The 19,084-nt window shown below is 51.9% G+C and overlaps 2 protein-coding genes across 4 annotated transcripts in view; one reads left to right on the top strand and one right to left on the bottom strand.

The window, feature by feature from the left end:
* CCND3 (cyclin D3) overlaps positions 1–8,967 on the top strand; it is a 77,089-nt gene extending 68,122 nt beyond the window's left edge. Inside the window, exons 1-5 of one of the 3 annotated variants that reach the window (XM_010973729.3) lie at positions 1,771–2,466; positions 3,338–3,553; positions 6,496–6,655; positions 7,209–7,345; positions 7,797–8,967. In XM_010973729.3, coding sequence (XP_010972031.2) covers positions 2,269–2,466; positions 3,338–3,553; positions 6,496–6,655; positions 7,209–7,345; positions 7,797–7,964 — 879 coding nt within the window. In that variant the 5' untranslated portion in view covers positions 1,771–2,268 and the 3' untranslated portion in view covers positions 7,965–8,967. Of the gene's footprint in view, positions 1–1,770; positions 2,467–3,337; positions 3,554–6,495; positions 6,656–7,208; positions 7,346–7,796 lie in introns of those variants that run through there. The other 2 variants (XM_074348727.1, XM_074348728.1) reach the window with 2 other exon arrangements.
* A 1,409-nt stretch (positions 8,968–10,376) lies between these two features.
* BYSL (bystin like) lies at positions 10,377–19,019 on the bottom strand. The gene is made up of 7 exons (XM_010973728.3): positions 18,440–19,019; positions 15,163–15,319; positions 12,865–13,003; positions 12,430–12,563; positions 11,704–11,864; positions 11,500–11,602; positions 10,377–11,066 (listed from the first exon to the last, which is right to left on the bottom strand). The coding sequence occupies exons 1-7, from the start codon at positions 18,705–18,707 to the stop codon at positions 10,721–10,723; spliced, it is 1,308 nt and encodes a 435-aa protein (XP_010972030.1). The 5' UTR covers positions 18,708–19,019; the 3' UTR covers positions 10,377–10,720.
* Positions 19,020–19,084: the final 65 nt, after the last annotated feature.

Raw genomic sequence — 19,084 nt, 5'->3', positions numbered from 1 at the left:
AGTTAAGAAACATCTTGTTTCAGGACAGGTCTGGTTTCTGGTTATGTACTTAACTTCAAAAGCCACTTTTTTTTTAGTCCTTCTGCACCCTAAAAGCCTCTAAATACTTCAGCATCTTTGCCTCTCCATACCTTCATATCTAATCTTTGTAATTTTAAATTCATTGTTCTCTTTAATGAAAGAGTGCAATGCAATGATTAATTAGCTAAAGAAACTTGTTTGTATTTTAGAAGACAAGAGTAAAGGACTTACAAATCAGACAAGGTAAACAGCACACATTCATGCTGACACAGAGCTCTTGAATTTAAAAATTTATACACATTACTAATAAAGCACTTTTCATCTCACTAGTTGGTAGCTTTTGTTTTTAAAATAGGTATCTAATGTTTGTTCATTAGATTGGTTCAGCCTTTCAGCAGGGAAATTTGGTAATAAGAACTGTATCAAAAGCCTTAGAATGTTTCACAACCTCAGATTGAGAAATTCCACTTCTAGAAATTAATTCACTTCTAGAAATAATCATGAGTGTGCACAAAGATACTACCACAAAAATATTTTACAGTATTGTTTCTAATAGGGAAGAACTAGAAAAAACCTCAATTTCCAACAATAGAGATTTGGTAAAATACATTATGGTACACGTACTCAGTGGTATACTATGTAGCCATTAAAAATAATGTAGAATATTTAATGACATGGAAAAAGTGTTAACATTATACTTTTTAGTGAAAAAGCTTACAAAATAGTTTGCACCAATCTCATTTAAAAATGTTTATTCATAGAATAATTTTAGAAAAATAAACACATTTTAAAGGTATATCTGCATGCTGAAATTTCAAGTACTTATTTCCTTTTGTATGGCTTATCTGTATTTTCTAAGTTTTCTACAATGCAGATGAATATTTCCATGATACGAAAATAACAAAAAAAGTATTAAATAAAAAAGTACAATTAATTGAGAAAATGCTTAGTATAGAACTTGCCTCTTCAATAGGATATCTTTTTTTTTTTTTTTTAGTAACTGACTTCATGTCTCCTCTCCTTGGAAGACCCCCAGGAGAGGCAGGGATCCCCCATGGCCTCTTGCCATTTGGAGCATTACTGGAGGCTTGTGTTTGCCTCCTGGTCATGTGGAATCCAGCTTTGGGAAAACTGCAAACTCCCAAAGTTTGAGCGGTAGAAGAAATGGAAATTGGAAGATTTTATAGAGTCTGAGCAAGAAACTCCTCCAGAAAGGATCTAGTTTCTCTGCCCATGTTTTCCTCAAACAGAAACTAAGGCCGACTTCAGGGTTTGTCCAAGGCCACACAGCCAACTTAATGACAAGGTGAGGCCTTGAATCCATGGCCTTTCTGCCCTGTTGTATTTCTGAAATGTGCTGATTTTGACTAGTTCTTCTCACTTTAATATGCACAGGAATCACCGGGGATCTTGTTGAGATGCAGATTTTCATCCAGCTGGTCCGGGATGGGCCTGAAAGTCTGCATTTCTATCCAGCTCTCAGGAGATGCGAACGTTGCTGTTCTGGGGATCAGTTAAAGTAGCAGTGGTGTAGAGCAAAGATTCTGGAGCCGACTGCCAGCTTCCCAATCCTAGCTCTGCCGCAGACTAGGTATTGTTAGTTACTGTGCTTTAGTTTCCTCAACTGCAAAATCGGCGTAAGACCTCATAGCCTTTTCGTGAAGATTTAATAAGTGCTTAGAACAGTCCACTAAGAACTAGCTTTTTTTGTTTTTTAAGAATTAGCTATTTTATTATTATATTTCCTAGAGCAAGGAGAGGGTGAAGCAGAGTTTGACAAATGAATGAATAACCTTTGGAGAAAAGTTCTTCCTGGGCGACTAGTCAGAGAAGCAAAATGGGAGGGCTCGAAGGTGGGGAAGAGGCCCACCTCTAAAGAACTCTCCACTGGGTGGTCAGAAGGACCCGGAGCGCCCGGAAGCCGGCCGGCCCGCGCCCCGCCGACCAATGCGGCCGCCCGGGGGGAGGGGGAGCGCCCGCCAGCCCTTTCCGTCCGGGCGTCGGAGGCCCCGCCCCTTGGAACGTCGCGACGTCCAAGCATTCCACGGTTGCTACTTGGTCGCGAGGGGCGGGGCGCCTGTCAGGGAAGCGGCGCGCTCGGCGGCGGGGGCGGGCTGAGGCTCGGCCGCGCAGTGCCAGCGCCAGCGCCAGCGCCAGCACCAGACCCGCGCCCCGCGCTCTCTGGCCCGCTGTCTGCGTTCTGGCTCGCGAGCCCGCACTCTCGGCCTGCCCGTGCGCTGCCCGAGTATGGAGCTGCTGTGCTGCGAGGGCACCCGACACGCGCCCCGGGCCGGGCCGGACCCGCGGCTGCTGGGGGACCAGCGTGTCCTGCAGAGCTTGCTCCGCTTGGAGGAGCGCTACGTGCCCCGCGCCTCCTACTTCCAATGTGTGCAAAGGGAGATCAAGCCGCACATGCGGAAGATGCTGGCGTACTGGATGCTGGAGGTACCGCCGAGACGGGTCTCCCCTCCCCCGCTACCTCTGTCCCCGGCTCCGGACATCCCGGGGCCGCCCTGTTGGGATATCCTGGTCCCAACAACGATCAGCAAGATGTTTCTGTGGCGCAGATCCCCGGGGCCTGGCCTTTCACTCAGGGACCCTAGCCGGCTGCCTCCGTGGTGTCCCTTTCTTTCACTTCAACAACCCAAACTCTGACTGCCAGTCGTTTGGCACTCTAACTAATCCTCTGTTCGGGTCGGGAAGCTGGACAAGGGCCACCTTCTCCCCTCCGGCTTCTCTCAGCGTCTCCTGCCTCGCTCCCCGGCCCGGTCCTCTCTGGAGAGCGCGCCTGGAAAACCCTGGGCGCTGCTGCCCCCGCCGCAGAGCCGGTTTCTGTGTCTGTCGCGGGGTTCTGGCGGGGAAGGCGGTGGGGGTGGTGCGCGCTGTTCCGGCAGTCAGGGAAATGAAAAGTGCGGGAGGCAGCGGCTGGAGTCTCCTCCCTTCCCTTTGGGTGTGTGCACTGGGTGGCGGTAATGGGGGTAAGGTCCCAGTTCTCTGGCTACCGTGGGTGACTTTTGTGCCCCCCTCACCCTGGGTATGGGGGAGGGCAGTCTCAGTTTGGAATCCTTAAGTAAGAGAGCCTCTGGCATACCCCCAGCCCCCTCGAGGGGGAAGGAGGCAACGCAGAGGAAGTGGAGGGGGGGCTCACCTTGGGGAAGGCGCATCCTGCGTATTAGTCGTTGTCACTGTAAGTAAACCTACCCACCTCCCATTCTTGCTCCCAATTCCACTTCCTTTCAGCGCGCCCCCCTCCCCCTTTAGTGCTGCTGCGTTTCCTATGCCCCTGCCCCAGAAGTGACTGTGCGCCCTCCCCCAGGTGTGTGAGGAGCAGCGCTGTGAGGAGGAAGTCTTCCCCCTGGCCATGAACTACCTGGATCGCTACCTGTCCTGCGTCCCCACCCGAAAGGCGCAGTTGCAGCTCCTGGGTGCGGTCTGCATGCTGCTGGCCTCCAAGCTGCGCGAGACCACGCCCCTGACCATCGAAAAACTGTGCATCTACACCGACCACTCTGTCTCTCCCCGCCAGCTGCGGGTGCGTGCATAGCTCTCCCCACCCCCAACACACACAGCCTCCTCACCTACCAGGAAAAGGAAAGCTAAGACCTCAAGGGCCTTTCTGCTCCTGGGGAGGGTAGCAGAGACCTTTTTTGGGGGTGGGAGGGGCGACAAAATATGGGACAGTGTGGTGTGATGGTCAGGGTAGCCCCCGCCCAGGCTTGGGCTGCCAGCATGAACTAACTCCCCTTCTCCTGACCTCCAGGGGGTGCCACTCCTTCCTGGTCTTTCCCCCAGATAGCAACAAGTCAAACTGCATGTCTGCTCTCACTAGCACTTTGCCTCTGGGTTTACACAGCCACCATGAGTTATTTATTGGCAGCAGCAGGACATGCCTACGCACCCCCACTGGAGTGGGGGAGTGGAATGTGCTTCATGTGGGGGAGGGGGCTGCCTTGGTTGAGTCTTTATCCCAGTGTGGACTTTGTGATCGAAAAGCCTCCCAGATCAGATTAAAGGCAGGCCCTGGTTGCTCTAAGGAAGGGCCAAGAAGTTTCATCCCACCTTCTTTGCTTCCTTTTATATCCCAGAGGAGACAGCTCCTTCCTAACCCTCTGTTCCCTAGCCTCAGTCTGAGGAACTTGAGCAGCTGCTTCAGGCAGGCCTGGTGGAATCATCTCTCCTTTCCCCTTTAGCCAAAGGCCAGGGCTGAGGGACAGACAGGGGGCTGAGCTACAGCTGCTTCCGATGTGATAATGATGCCCTCTCCCCCAGCCCACCCACTCTGACCAAGGTCTTTCATAACCCTGTGGGGAGCTGCTGTCACTCCTGTGGTTTGGGAAGTGGCTCCCTGGGCCTCTTGCTGGGAACTTGGGCTGGGCGCTTCCCCAGGGCAGGGCAGGGGAGTCACCGGCTCTCTTCCCCAACTGAGCCTGGAGAGAAGGTGGGGGAGCTGCCTGGATCTGGAAGAGGTTATTTAGGGTATGCAGATCCTCTCCCTGGGGGGCGTGGAGGGGAGGCCCCAGGGAGAAGGGTGAGCTGGCACCTTCCTCCACCTTGCTCTACAGCAGCCAAGTCTTCTCCTGACCCGGAGAGGAGTCTCTGGGCCCCATCTCCCGGGGAGGAGGGCAGCGTGCAGGCTACTGTGATTGGCTGGCCGGGAAGCCAGGGTACTGGGGCCCCCGAGTGCTGCTTGTCGAGGAACAGGATTCCTCTTCCTGCCAAGTAGCTCTCAGAGATGGGAGTAGGAGGCCAGAGTTGGGAATCTGGGAGGCCCCACAGCTCTTTGTGATGAATCTGGTAGTTTTTGGCAAGTCTGAATGTGGAGCTGGTTTCCAGGGCTAGTGAGCAAGATGTTTTTGGAGGGGTTTGGGCTAGAGGGTAGAAGGGGACTTCCTTTCGGTGAGAAGATTGGGATGGTGTGTGTGTACCTTTATGTGAGGGGAATTTTTCAGAACAGGCAAAAAGTCCTCGTCCCCCACTCCCTGGGTCTGAGCTTGGGGGTGGAGCTCCTAGACTTCCTAGAAGGTCAGAGCTGGACAGGACTTCAGAGAGCTCCAGTCAGTCCAAATCCCTGAGCCACAGAGAAGGTTGGGGCCCAGAGAAGGAGAGGGTCCTGCCTCCGCATCGCACTGAGGCTGATGAGGAGAGCTTGGGTGTTCTAGCTAGCTCAGGTGGCCTCTTAGGTTAGGGATGTGAGGGAAGCTGCTAAAGGTATGTTCTCCACTGAGATTCTCAAGAGTTGGCTGGATAGAGTAAGGTGGCTGCCATCCCTCATGTAGCACCCTTCCTCCCCACAGGGAGAGCCCCACTGCAAGTTGCCTTCCAGGTGTTTCCTTGGAGGCTAGGTGCTTTTCTGCTCACTTTGGAGTTAGGAGTTACACCACTGGGACAAGCACTGGGAATAGAACACTAGCTTCTCTGCCCAACTTCTGGCTCCAGACCAGGGTGTTTTCTGTGGGGCTCTGTGAGAGATTTAAGAGGATGACACCTAGGCGGGGGCCTGGAGCAGGACAGCTGGGACTGGGGGCCTAAAAGAGGTTGGGTCGGGTTGCCATTGTGACCTCAGTAAGGGGTCAAACCCATGAGTTCCTTCCTGAGATAAAACAATGAAGAAATCCTCATGTGTGCAACTCAGAAATGGGGCCCCGGCTGGGAAACCCAGACCAGTGGATTGGGGTGGGGCTCCCAGCCTCCCTCCAGGATCTAGCAGTGGTAGGCTAGGGCAGGTGGTGAGATGGTTTGGTCCATCAGGGATCATTTGGACCCATCCTGTCTTGCTTGGCTTACACTTCTCTTCCTGAGACTGAAACGGTGCTGGGCACTCTGGGTTCCAGCCAGATGGGTGGAGTAGGGTGCTCTATCTCAGGACCCACCCCTGATGTCCCACCAAGGGGATGTGGGTTGGGTTGGGCAACCTCCACTTTGAGGAACCTCAGGGTTGGCTCAGTGGCTGTGTCACAGGAGGCGTGGCCTCATGCTCACCCCAATTTCTTCAAAAGGTGTGGACTTGGCTAGGATGCTGAGTTAGGGGAGAGGCTGGTGGTGATCCCCCTCTGACAAATTCTTGGGATTATGGAGTCTTTCTGCTTAACACCAGAGGAGCCTCAAGTGCATGGTGGTGCTGGTGGTGTCTGCTGCTGCAGTCTTGTCTTTCAGCCCTGGCTGGAGAGGTGCTCAGAGGACATCAGGAGGTGGCCTGGATTATTGGCCTCCAAAAGATAAACCAGCAGGATTAAGAGAGGAATCCACATGAAGCATGTGGTTTTGGTACACAGGAAATAATCAGTAGATGCTCAAAGCAAGTGCCCCCACTGCTTCCTTGCCCTGGACTCCCCATTCCACAGTGCCAGTCCCTCAACTCAAGCAGTATTCCAGTCCTGATCTTCAAGTATGATGGGCTTCCTTCACCGTGAGACTTCGTTTTACTCTCTCCCCTTCCCTTTAGCCACTGACCCCACCCTCTTCCTCAACCTCCAGGACTGGGAGGTGCTGGTCCTGGGGAAGCTCAAGTGGGACCTGGCCGCGGTGATTGCCCATGATTTCCTGGCCCTGATTCTGCACCGGCTCTCTCTGCCCCGTGACCGACAGGCCTTGGTCAAAAAGCATGCCCAGACTTTTCTGGCCCTCTGTGCTACAGGTAAGAATCCTACACACATTTTTGCCAAGCTGGGGAAACCAGACTTGGAAGGGTGAGGGGTAACTAGGAGATTGTGGTTTATACTCTTCTCAAATTTCATTTGTAAAAATTATACCGTCAGCCCCCAGCCTCAATACAGAAAAGCAGCAGAACATAGAGTTGTATGGGATCTCAGAGATACCCCCGCCCCGGTATGCAGGTGTGGACACCAAGTACTTAGAGAGGAATGACTAGCCCAGGGTCTCACAGTGACTAAGTTGGGAGCAGACTCTGTTCTCTTAACCCTAATTTTGTGTCCACACCAGGGTGAGACTCACTCCCTGGTCACTGGCCAAGACCACTTATGGACACCATGACCCCAACCCTGTCTAGGAGAGCCCTCCTTTCCTGCCTCTTGCCCCTGCTGCTGTCTTGCACCACTCACTGCCGGCATTTTCCAGTACATCGCTGCTCTGTTCATACTCCTGGGCACTTTCTGGGGAATAGAAAGTACACGCTGGTTGTTATCCTTGAAATCTTCCTTGCCTCATGGTTCCCTCTTCCTCTTTCCAAGATTACACCTTTGCCATGTACCCGCCATCCATGATCGCTACAGGCAGCATTGGGGCTGCAGTGCAAGGCCTGGGTGCCTGCTCCACATCTGGGGACGAGCTCACGGAGCTGCTGGCAGGGATCACGGGCACTGAAGTGGTGAGTGCTGGGCAGTGGCCTCAGTTCACGAGACAAAGCTATTCCCTGAGCCTCCAGCAGAGGGAGCGGTCCATCCCTAATCCGGTCCCCACTCCTGATTTCAAGTTCCCCGCCCTTAGGGCTTCTGTGGCCTTTTATCTCCTGCCTTGGTCTGGAGAAGAGCATCTTGGGTGGGCTGAAGGTCACCGTCCCTGGGTACCCTTTTCTTACCAAATGGTGTGCAGAAGTGGGGGTGGTAGGGCATTTGGTGTCAGATGCCTGGCTGCTCTCACACCCTCTTGCCACATCCTCTTGCCAGTTTCTGAGAATTGAAGGCTGATTCCTGGGGTTGGGCTGTGGCCTAAACTCCCCAGACTTCCCTGTGTGCTGGGAGGCGTCCTCCTGTACCTGTTGCCAGATGCTATGGGGGGAGGGAAGTGCACCTTCCTCACTGTTCCCCCCCTGTTCCTAGGACTGCCTGCGGGCCTGTCAGGAGCAGATTGAAGCTGCCCTCAGGGAGAGCCTCAGGGAAGCCGCCCAGACCTCCCCCAGCCCCGCGCCCAAAGCCCCCAGGGGCTCCAGCAGCCAGGGGCCCAGCCAGACCAGCACTCCCACAGATGTCACAGCCATCCACCTGTAGCACCAGAGAGGCCCCCTCGAGTGGCCTCCAACAGCAGAGGAGGGGACACTGCCACCCCCCTCCCTGCCAGCAGGAAGGAACCACGCCACATCTGAAGCCCGAGGGGGCTCCTCCTTACTCACCCCTTGTGAGCCGAAGGGGTCAGGTCCTACCTATCCCTCAGTGTGCACTAAGGGGCCCATCCAGCTGCATCTGGTGGCCAGACGACTCCTTCTCCCTGCATCTAACCAGGTCAGCTCCTTCCCATTCTAGCTGGGGATGGGCCAGGCTGAGGCTGACCAGAGATGAAATTGAAGTTGGTAAAGTACCCGTACCAGCAATCGTTTTGGGAGCTCCCTTATCCCTGGGGCTCTCAACTGCCAAAATGCCCTGGTGCCTTGTAAAGGTGTTGCACCTTCTACTTACTACATTTAGATTGGGGTCTTTCTGAAGAACCCTCAGATGTTCCAGATGTGTGTGAGGAGAATCTGGACATCTCTTCTCAAGGCACTTGGAGGCCCCTGCATAATCCGTGCTCACAGCTGCTCCTAGAGGGAGGGGCCCGGCCTCTGTCTGAGGGGCAGGAACCAACCTCCTTGCTTTGCTTTCTGCTCAGCTTCTCCTGTGTGATTGAGGGGAAGGGGGGGAGGGGCACTGCCGAAGGAAGAGGTTGTTTTAATTTATTAATTGCTTTGAGTATAAGAGGGTGTGGTGGGGCCCATTTACCCCAAAAGTGGTGGTGACCCTGGTGGTTGCTGCATCCCTCCCCTCTGCTACTGGCTGGAGGACCTGTGTGGCCGAGGAGCTGCTACAGCCTGCGGTGGGGCCGTGCCCTCCTCTCCCTTTGGTCCTCTGCCTGGTCCTCCAGGGTGGGGGATGAAGCAGGGATGACCTGGAGGTGACTGAGCTCCCTGTCTGGAGAGGGGGGCAGAAGCCCTGTTGACACAGGTCTTTCCTGAGGCCACAGGTCCAGGCTGGTGGCTCAGGACCATCATGCTACCTTAATAAAGATTCTGGAATAAAACTGGCTTTGGCTTCTTGGATTGGGATGGGCAAAAACCTATTTCTAGACTGCATGGAGTAAAGAAGGCAGAAATCAATGGTCTTAAGCAGGGGTTGTCAAGCCTTGTCTATAAAGGGCCAGTAAATACTTTATGCCTTATGGGCCCTTTGGTCTCTGCCCCAGATATAGTCAGTTCTGCATTATAATGTGACGTGCACGTTCCTAAAAATCACTGCACCATGCAAAGTTGCACAATAAAAACCACAGGGCTCATGGGGAAAATGGGGCTTGAGGAACAATACTCAAAATCTTAATGAGTGACACATTTTTTTTTAAAAGAAAGAGGATAGCCATTTGTATATATTAAATGGTTAAGAAACACATACTACAATAAATATGGCCCTTCATCTTGAAAAACAAACACCTGAAGTTTGCTTGTGGAAACAAGAGGTCGGAAGGATGTGGAAGGCGGGTTGTAACGCCAGATGTGGGTGTGGCTCCCAACCCACAAGGTGAACGGGTAGCTGGTACTTGTTGGAGGTACCTGCATTTTATATGTTCTCTGGCTTGGCTCAGCTGGGTACAGTCTCCTGCTCTCATCTAGTGTTTCTCAAAGACAAAACTGCATATAAATGTGAAATTTGGGTGGAGGGTATATAGTTCAGTGGTAAAGTGCATGAAGTCCTGGTACCTCCACCAAAAGTAAATAAATAGATAAACCTAATTACCCCCCCAAAATATCCTTTAAATGTGAAATTTGCCTTATGATCAAATTCTTCCCAAACAACAAAGGTTCTAGCCAGATTGTACTCACCTCTGCTGCTGTAGCATCAGAGTGGACACAGAAAACATGTAAACAGTATTTTGTGGGGGTGGGGGCGTGGCTGTGTCCTAATAAAACTTTATGGACACTAAAATCTGAATTTCATGTAATTTTCACCTATCACAAAATACTGTTCAATTTCCCCCCCAACCATTTAAAAATATAAAAATCATTCTTAGCTCACAGGCCATAAGGAAAGGGACATTTGACCCTCATCTGCCAACCCCCGGGCTAAAACTTTCATTAGCTAAGAAACTTAGAAAGGGAACTGGTCTGGTGGTGACCCTGGATCCAGTCATTCCTGGGCCTAACCCTTCAGGCCTCTATCTCCACTTTCCTCTGGGGGCCTTCTCCTAGCTCTTCCATCCACAGCTGAGACTACCTTGAACAACCTCTTGACTGCCGGCATTCTCGCAAAGTAGCCTGTGTCGGGGGAATGCAGAGGAAAGGTCCCGCCTAGAGAAACAAACTTGCAGAATAAGAAGGGCAGGGATCCCATGTAAACCGCTCAAGGATATACTCCTACACAGAACAAGGCAGTAGTGCCCACCTCCAGCTATAGAGGGCAAGCAGAAAGATCTCCATCCATCACATCAAAACACTGAAGTTCAATAAATACCCACCTTTTGTTTTTATCCACATTCCAGTGACCGAGTGACAAAAGCCTGAGAAAAAGTGCCTATTCCAACCCCCAGCTGGGAAGTGGGAGTGCTAGGGTGTGGCATCTCAAGTCAGATCCCAGAACTGAGTAGGGATGCAGGCCCAGAATGGAAGAAGGAGCCAGCCAGACTTGGGCCTCCCTGACAGGTGCTGGGGAGTCAGATGACCGTGACCTCTCACAGCCCTCAACTGGGTCTTCAGCTGGAAAGGCTCAGTGTTACTTTTAGTCACCAACAGGAATCCTGGTGTCCTCCCACACCCACTCCTCAGACAAGGACAAGTGTCACTTCCTCACTCCATGGTGGCAGGAACATCTTCTACATCTCGGGGGACGGCACTCTGAAGCTCACGCCTGATCTCCGGAGACAGCTGGGGATGGGGCTGTAGCCGGAGCAGTTCCAGGAGGGCCTCTTTCTGCTCCGTGGCCAGGTCTGCCTTGTAGCGCTGGACCAAAGTCAGGAGGCACTGGTGCCAAAGCACGGGCAGCTCACGCTTCTCCGTTCGGAAGCCCAGGAAGTGGAAGACCAGGGCGTCCAGCACCCGGTAGGGCAGCGCGTACTTCTTATCCAGCAGCAGCCGCAGGAAGATGCTGTTGGCACCGCTGTACTCCATCTCTGCGATCTTCAGCATGGCTGCGCTGGGGGTGGGGGGGAGACGCTGGAGGAAAATTCTCTGCCTCCTCTTCCAGCCCTCGCACTCTGCTATTCCTAAAGGGGGAGTCTCCTCCATTCTTCTCACCCACTCAGTCTTACACCTGCCGGACTCCAGTTACCAGCCCTATGCTGAGTCACGCCAAATCCCTACCTCTGGTGCAGACTGCTGGTCTCAGTATGTCCAAATGCCCTGAGATCGCCACTCCTGACATACTTTCTTCCCATGTTCCCCATTCATTCACACAACTATTTACTGAGCATCTACCATGTGCCAGGCCCTGGGAGCCTGTTCCCGGAGGACTGACATTGTGGAGTAATGATACACCCACTGGCTTAAATGAGCCACAAATTCAGGCTATGCTTAGGTCCTTCCCTATTCTGTTCCCCCACCACTCCCTCCACCCTCACCAACACTACCTGGAATGCAGCACCGGGATGGAGCATTTGGTGATGATGCTACCTACGATGATGGCTTCCCGGAGGGTACAGGTGCCCGACTCGCACAGCGGGATCAGGATCCCTGAGGAGGGGCAGAGGGACAGTCACTCTGAGCCCAGGGTGAGATAAAGGAGGTACTGTAGGGGCTCCAGCCTCTCTCTTAACCGCCTCCTGGGCTCCCACCTTTAAACCAGGCTCCAGGCTTGAACAGAGCCTTCTTGAGCGCCATGTAGAGGTGGAAGTTGAGTCGTTTGTACTCAGCGATGTCGTCTCGCACCCGGGGGAGCAGCACCAGGTTGTAGAAGCGCTGGGCCATACGTTCCTTTAGGTTAGAGGCGAAAATCCTAGTGTTTTTGCAGGGAAGTGGGGGGAGATCATAGGTTACTTGGTAGTCACCCTTTAAATATCGCTGTGGACAGTACATGCTGGAGACGAAGGGCATGTGGGAATGAGCTGCATGCAACAGCCAGGTCAGATTAGAGAGGAAACAGGAGGGGCTGTGAGACATACCCAAACAGGGTGAAAACACTGTCGTCTCTGGGTGAGCCGGAACTCTCCCAAACAAGACAGGAACACAGCTGTTCACCTTCCTGTCTCCATCAGGGGTCCTCTTTACCCTGCTGTCACCCGTGCACACTAAGGGAGCCACCAACCTCTGAGGCCACCCTGACACCCCAGGGTGGTATCCCCATAGTTGGGAGCCTCTCCCCTAGAAACTCATCAAAGGAGATTTTTAACAGGGTCTTGGCCCCAAAACAGCAAACAAGAAAATGGTGACATGGAGAAGCACAGAACAGAGCTCTGAGGGCAGAGCTGGGATGTAACGGCAAAAGGAAGGAGAGCCCGTACTTCTCACACCCAGCCCTTCCCTGCAGAGCCAAGGCCGCCCTGATCCCCCATCTTCTCTACCTCGTGGCTTGGTACATGGCAGCTGCGGTCCAGGCCTCGGGCTCTGTGACGTAGAGGATTTGCTCCCAGTTGGACAGGGCAGGGATGATCTTAAACGCCTTGGGCAGTTTCCCACTGCGGTACTTGGACAACACCTGGGGATGAGAACAAAACTCATCGTCATTAACACATGCTGCTTGCCAGGTGCCATGTGCCAGTTATTTGTCTGGGTGCCTCTCATACATTAACTCACTCAATCCTCACAACAAGCCTGGAAGGAGATGCTGCCATCAGCCTCATTCTCCAGGGACCAGAGAGACCAGAGTCAGCAGGCAGCACAGCAGGAACCTGAAGCCGTGCACTCTGACCCTGAGCCCACTCTCAGCCACCAGGCCTTGTTTCTACAAGACGTGGGCCCCTACAGCCCCTGTGAGGGTGTCCCATCATGACTCTTACCTCCCGGACCCCTCGGTAGACCTCCAGGACCCGGGGGTCCAGCTGGGGCAGAGGGAAGCCTGACACCTCAGACATGACCGTCTCGACCTCCGTCTGCTTTTCAGTCAGCTTCTCCATGATGATGTCAGCCAGGGTGCGCCTGGGATGAGAGGAGGGAAGACCGCTTAAGTGCCGCACTCACAGTCCAGGACTTTCAGCGCCCCCATGGTCCCCCGTGAGCACCGATAAACCTGCGATCTGGCTGGGATGCCTCAGTCCCCTTCTGGGCCCAACCGCCTACCACAGAGTCTCTGCAGAGCACAGAGGACAGGGGAGTCATTCAGCTCAGGATGAAGCTGACAGCTGTGTGGAGGCTAGGAACCTGGACTCTGAAGTCAGTCCGCCTGGGTTCAAATCCTGGCTTCTCCGCTCCCTGTGTGACCCTGGGCATGCTACTCTGTCTCGCTATGCCTCACTTTCCTCACATGTAAGACAGGAATAACAAACTACCTGCCCTCGTAAAGTTAACATGAGGATTAAATGAGTTAATGTCTGTACGTGACTGCTGGTACAGAGCAACTGTGTAATCACTGCTGCCAACCGCGAAAACACCCACCGCTGATATGCTGAGGTCTCTCCAATTACAAAGTCCTGCGCTGACCTCTCCAGAGGGCCAGACACAGTTCAGTCATATACCAAGATCACCAGCAGCTGGGAAGGTAAGGGAGAGACTATGGCACCAACTTTCCCCCATTTTAATTCATTAAAATTAATGGAAATAGGAAATCAATGACCTATTTTTCTCAGCCTCCTTAAACAGTATATCAAACACAATCTGATTGTGATGATTCAGAATTATTGTTACATTGGGCCTTGGCGTAATAATGGCATCTTCAGGGGCTACAAAAGTCTATGGAAAGCGGCTCCCGTTTTCAGAGGGCAGGACTTTCCAGATGTTCTCTCACATTGTCTGTGCGACACCTGTGCGAGGTGTGGTTATTCCCCTTGTTCAGACCCGGGAACTGACACTCAGAGAGGTCAGGAACTCACCCAAGGTCCCACAGCTCTCAAGTGGGGGAAAGAGTCAAAGCCTGCTCTTTCAGGGGCTGAAGTTCAGGTACTTCACAGTACGTACGTGCCCCCAGACTAAGTGGCCTCTGACTGCTAATTCAGGTGGGTCTAGTCTGCTCTCTGAGGATGCCAGCTGCCACTCCTCAAGACTGTCAGGAGTCCCTGTTCCTAGGAGCTTTACTCCTTTATTGACAATAAGCTGGAAAACCATTCTGCCAGGTTGTCACAATGAGCAGTCAGAGAGGAGTCACAAACCTGAGTGAGAACCTGAAGGCTCTCTGGTGGGACAAGCACACACTCTATGACATCTACTCCAGCTGCTGGGCATCAGTCTGGGAAAGGGGCTCAATTCTTCATTTTGCCTCTCAAGTTTGCTGCCACAGAACTTAACACTGTCTTTTCACAGTATTATTAGCAATGGCCAATGCACTAACCCCAAACAGCCTGAAGAACCAAAAGCAATGTCATGCTAATATCGCAGGGTCAAGGTGAACTGACTGAGGTACTTTATCCCAGATTCCCTTTCCCTGGGCCAAAACCCATGGGCTCAGGAGTTTGACCACAGGAACTTAAAAGCCTGCATGTTTTGGACCTAGCACTTAACTATAGATGAGAATAAATCAGCGGTTCTAACTCGGGGTGATTTTTGCCTCCCAGGGGACATTTGGCAATGTCTAGAGACACTTTTGGGTGTCACAACTGGGGAGAAGGTCACTGCTGGTATCTAGTGGGTACATGTCAGGGAAGCTGCTAAATACCCTACATTGCACAGGACAGCCTCCACCAGAAAGAATTATTTGGTCCCAAATGCCAGCAGTGCTGAGGCTGGAAAACCCTGCATAAAATGAAGCTCAGAGTATGAAAGGGATCTGGCCAAGGAAATTGAGCTTACCACTAAGAAAACTGAGCATAGCAAGAACAAACGCAACAGGACGGGTCTCCCAGAGACAGAACAAGGACCCGAAGCTGTCTCCCCAGGTAATCCAGGCAGCTCTAAGTCAGGTGGCCAGAGGGGGAGGAGGTATTTTGAGTCTGGGTCATTCTCACTTAGAATGGTCCTTTGAGGATGGGCCACTTTTCTCAAGGCAGACCCCAACGAGAGCCCCACAAATGGCAATGCTCAGGCCCTTCTCAAAGGTAGGGAATCAAAACTCTGCCAGGACATACGCTTCTCTGTGTATGAGGTTGTTCCCTATAAAGTTGCTGCTGGGACCCGCTCTCCCAAATCCCAGGCTGTGCCAGCCTTACCTGGCAGGAGGGTTCTTGTTCATGAATATCTCAATGGCACGCTCATCCTCAGGGTCCACAGCCACCTCTGCATGGTAGTCTGGCCCTGTCATTGTGGCAGCTTTCTCCAGGGTGGGCCACTCCTCATCATCTGATCTATCCTGTGGCACTCCTGGACCTGGAAGAGGGATGATGAAACAGGTGAGCATGGCAAGCAGTGGGTGAGGAATCCAGAGGTTAATTTAACTTTAACCACCACGTATATGGTCCTGGCCTTATACATACTTGTAACAGACAGCAGACGTGTGTGGTGAGACACATGATGCACACGCTATCTGCTGGTCCCCATGAGTGTACAATCTTGCTTGAGAAACAGAATTTATACATATGAACCAATGAGACAGTGATAGTAATAAATAATAATTAACAATTATACTCAGTTATGTGGCACGAACTGTTCTAAACACTGTCTATTATCATCACACCCCCAGGAAGTAGGTACTGCTATACCCAGTTTCAGATGTGGATGCTGAAGAACAGAAAAGTGGTTGCCTAAGGCAGGCTGCCTGGGTCTAGATGTGCATTCTTCTCTCTTCTGCACACGTGGCGGGGCTTGGCTATATGCCAAAATGGTGGAGACAGTTTATACCACAGAAGGGACTCAGAAGGTGATGAGTGCTGCAGATGGTTAGGCTCTGGACAGGCAGTATGGGAACTGGAGGGGTGTGTTCCAGACCCAGGTAACAACACTGGCAAGAGGGCTTGTCTGTTAGGCAGTGGCAAGAAATAAGACTAGATGGGTAGAGGCCAGGGAGTGGAGTTGAGATTTCAATGGACGAACCCATCTGAGTAACTGATTACTGGAAGGCTACAGCTGGCTGAGCACCTGGGAAGGGATGTAATAATCTCAGTGGGGAAATAAAATGTTACCACATGAGCAGGTCATTAGGAAGAGAGGCAGTGTGTCAAAAGCTACATAAGGTTGGGAGGGGTACACAAGCCAGGCATTTTGTCTCTACATGCTAATAACTCCCAAGGATGCGCCTGTAGGTGGATCTCCCTTGGCTCCAGACCCTAACTCCAGCTGCTCCTCTACAAAGGCACTTCAGCCATCACGTGTCATCAACCAAACTCACTCCCTTTCCCTCGCAGGTCTACACTACTCACTGTGTTCCACATCCAAGTAAATGGCACCAACATCCAGCCAACTTTAAGCCAGACCCTGGGCAGCAGGCCTGCCTTGTTCCCTGCCCCTACTCCCAGCACCCAATCAATTACTAAGCCCTAGTTGACTGTACTTCACAGAATTTCTCAAAGCCTTCACAGCCCTGTCGAAGCCCAGGTCAGTATCATCTCTTGCCTGGATTAATTCGACAATCCCCTAACTGTTCTCCGTATTCTCCAACAGTCTCCCACTGTCTTTAGGGCAGCTTTGAATCCTGGGCATGGCCTCCACATCTTTTGTAGATCTGGCTCCTACCTACCTCACCATCATTCATTCAGCAAACACTGAGTGCCTGCTCTACGTGAGGCACTGTTCTAGGCACTGGAGCTATATTAGCTAACAAGAGAAACAAAAACATTTTGCCCTTATAGAGCTTACATTCTAATGGAGGAGACAGACAATAAAGTAATATAATACACATTAGGTTAAAAAAAAAGTGCTATGGAAAAACATATACGGCAGAGTAGAGAAGTTGGGAGTGCGGAGACAGGGTAGGGGTGTTGCATTTAACAGAGTGGTCAGGGTAGGCCTCTCTGAGAAGGGAAGAATGGAGGGAGGAAACCTACAGGCGTATGAGGACAGAAGGTACCACCAGGGCAAAGGCCTTAACTTGCCACGTTTAAGCAACAATGAGGCCTGTATAGCTGGAGTGAAGAGGGCAAAGGGAAAGTGGGAGAAGAGGTCAGACTGGCAACAGGGGCACGGCATATAGGCCTTCGTAGACCACTGTAATCCTCAAGCTGTTGAGTTGAGTGGACTGTAGTGGGTATGGGTTACAAATTAGGGGGCTATTGTAATCATTCAGGTGGGAGAGCACCATGGCCTGAACAGGATGGTGTTCTAAGGTGGTGAGAAGTAGTCTGACTCCAAACATATTTTTAAGATCAAATCAACAGGATTTCCTAATAGATCAGAAGTAGAATGAAGAGGAGGGGAGCCTGAAGTTTCTGTCTTGAGCAAATGGAAGGATATCATGGCAGTAATTGAGAATGAGGCAGAGAGTTGAGGGGAGCAGATCTGGAGCAGGATTTCTGTTCCAGACATACTAAATTTGAGATGTCTATTAGACTTCAAATTGGAGATGCCAAATAGGCAGCTGAAATGTAAGAATTTGGGTTTCATAAAAAAGGTCAGGGCTAGAATATGAACTTAGAAGCAGTTACCACTCATGGTATTTAAACCTTGAAACTGATGACAGCATCAGAGCAGTAAACAGAAAGGAACAGAAGAGGTCAGAGGACTGAACCCTATGGCACTGCACCGTTAAGAGGTTGGGGACAAAAGGAGCCAGCAAAGAATACTAAGGTGAGGAAGTAGTAAAACAGTTAGAAGCCAAGTAAAGATACAGGAGGCTAATGTTCAGCTGTGAACACTGCTCACAGGACAAATGAAAGATGAGCTCTGAGAAATGGATTAAGCAACTTGGAGGCCAAAACTCCCAGCGTGTTAAGAAAAAATTGACCATCTTTTAATTAACCCCTCTCCCTCTTTAGCCCCTAAACACTACTGTTCTTTCTGCTCAGGGCACCCCCCACTTTTCAGGTCTCAGCACAAAGGTCGTGTAATTTGGGAAGCCTGACCCCCAACACTAATGCTATTGTTATCAGAGAAACTGCACTTTCTCACGGAGTGTATTATTCTAATTGTCTATTTGTCTCTCTCTTGGTGTGGACTGAAAGATCCTGAAATCAGGTACCTGTTATCTTGCTTACTTCTTTACCTAAAACATCTGAATTCCTAGCACAGTGGTATGTACGTGGCAGACATACCATCAAGTAATTATAGAACAAAAGGATAAGTGCTAGAACTTATTGACGTTAGCAATCACTTCCTGTTGGCCTAACCTCGGGGCTGCCAGAAAGCGAGTGCCTAAAAGTAGGAGTGGGCGTGGAGGGCTCTGACCACCATAAATCCGCCCCAGGGCTGGGTCTCTCATTCATACCTCTGCAAGGGTGTAATACGTAATGCCCCCTTCTTTTAAAATATTATTTCAAGCTATTCCCCTACCGGACACCTTTCAGCCGTCCACCCCGACTACCCACCCTCTTCCTCGCACCCACCCCCACCACTCACCCAGCCGCGTAGTGCGCTCCCGCTGCGCCGCAGGCCTGTCCCCAGTCCCATGCTCGGCCTCGAGCTCTTCCTGCTGCTGCCGCGCTTGCTGCAAAATCCGTCGGGTCAGCCGCGGCCCAACGTACTCTTCCTCCTCTTCTCCGGTTCCGCGACCGCGCCGCTTTTCCCGGGCCCCTGCCCGAACCGCGTCCCCAGCCAAGATTTGCTCGGCCAAGGGCGCATGCTTTTCCTGGCTCCCGGCCCCGCGGGCCGCCTTGAATTTGGGCATTTTACTTGAAAACGTTGCCGGGAAGTTACACACGTGGGGACGAAAGAAGAGCCCTGAGTGCGCTTGCTCAGTTAACTCCAAGTTCCCAACAGGCCACACGGGGAGCACAACGCCCTCTCGCGTTCGGAGGCCGAAAGTACCACCAGCACCGCCCCACCTCCTAAAAGAGCTCACGGTTCCTGGAGCTGGATTTCAGAATAAACTCATTGCATTTAACTCATGGCTTCTCTAAGTGGTGGCAGTCCGAGCTACGCTTCCCTAGCTTCCTGGATCCAGGCCCAGGGTGCCCACCCAAGTGGGAATTCCCCGAGAAGCGAGTCGGGCAGTGACGTCACTGGAGGCGCCCAGACACGCCCCCTTCCCTCGTGGGCGTGTCG

The sequence above is a fragment of the Camelus bactrianus genome, chromosome 20 (assembly GCF_048773025.1).
Source record: "Camelus bactrianus isolate YW-2024 breed Bactrian camel chromosome 20, ASM4877302v1, whole genome shotgun sequence".
NCBI lineage: Eukaryota > Metazoa > Chordata > Mammalia > Artiodactyla > Camelidae > Camelus > Camelus bactrianus.
The sequence above is the reverse complement of the archived record's forward strand: the minus strand, read 5'-3'. Positions and strand labels throughout refer to the sequence as shown.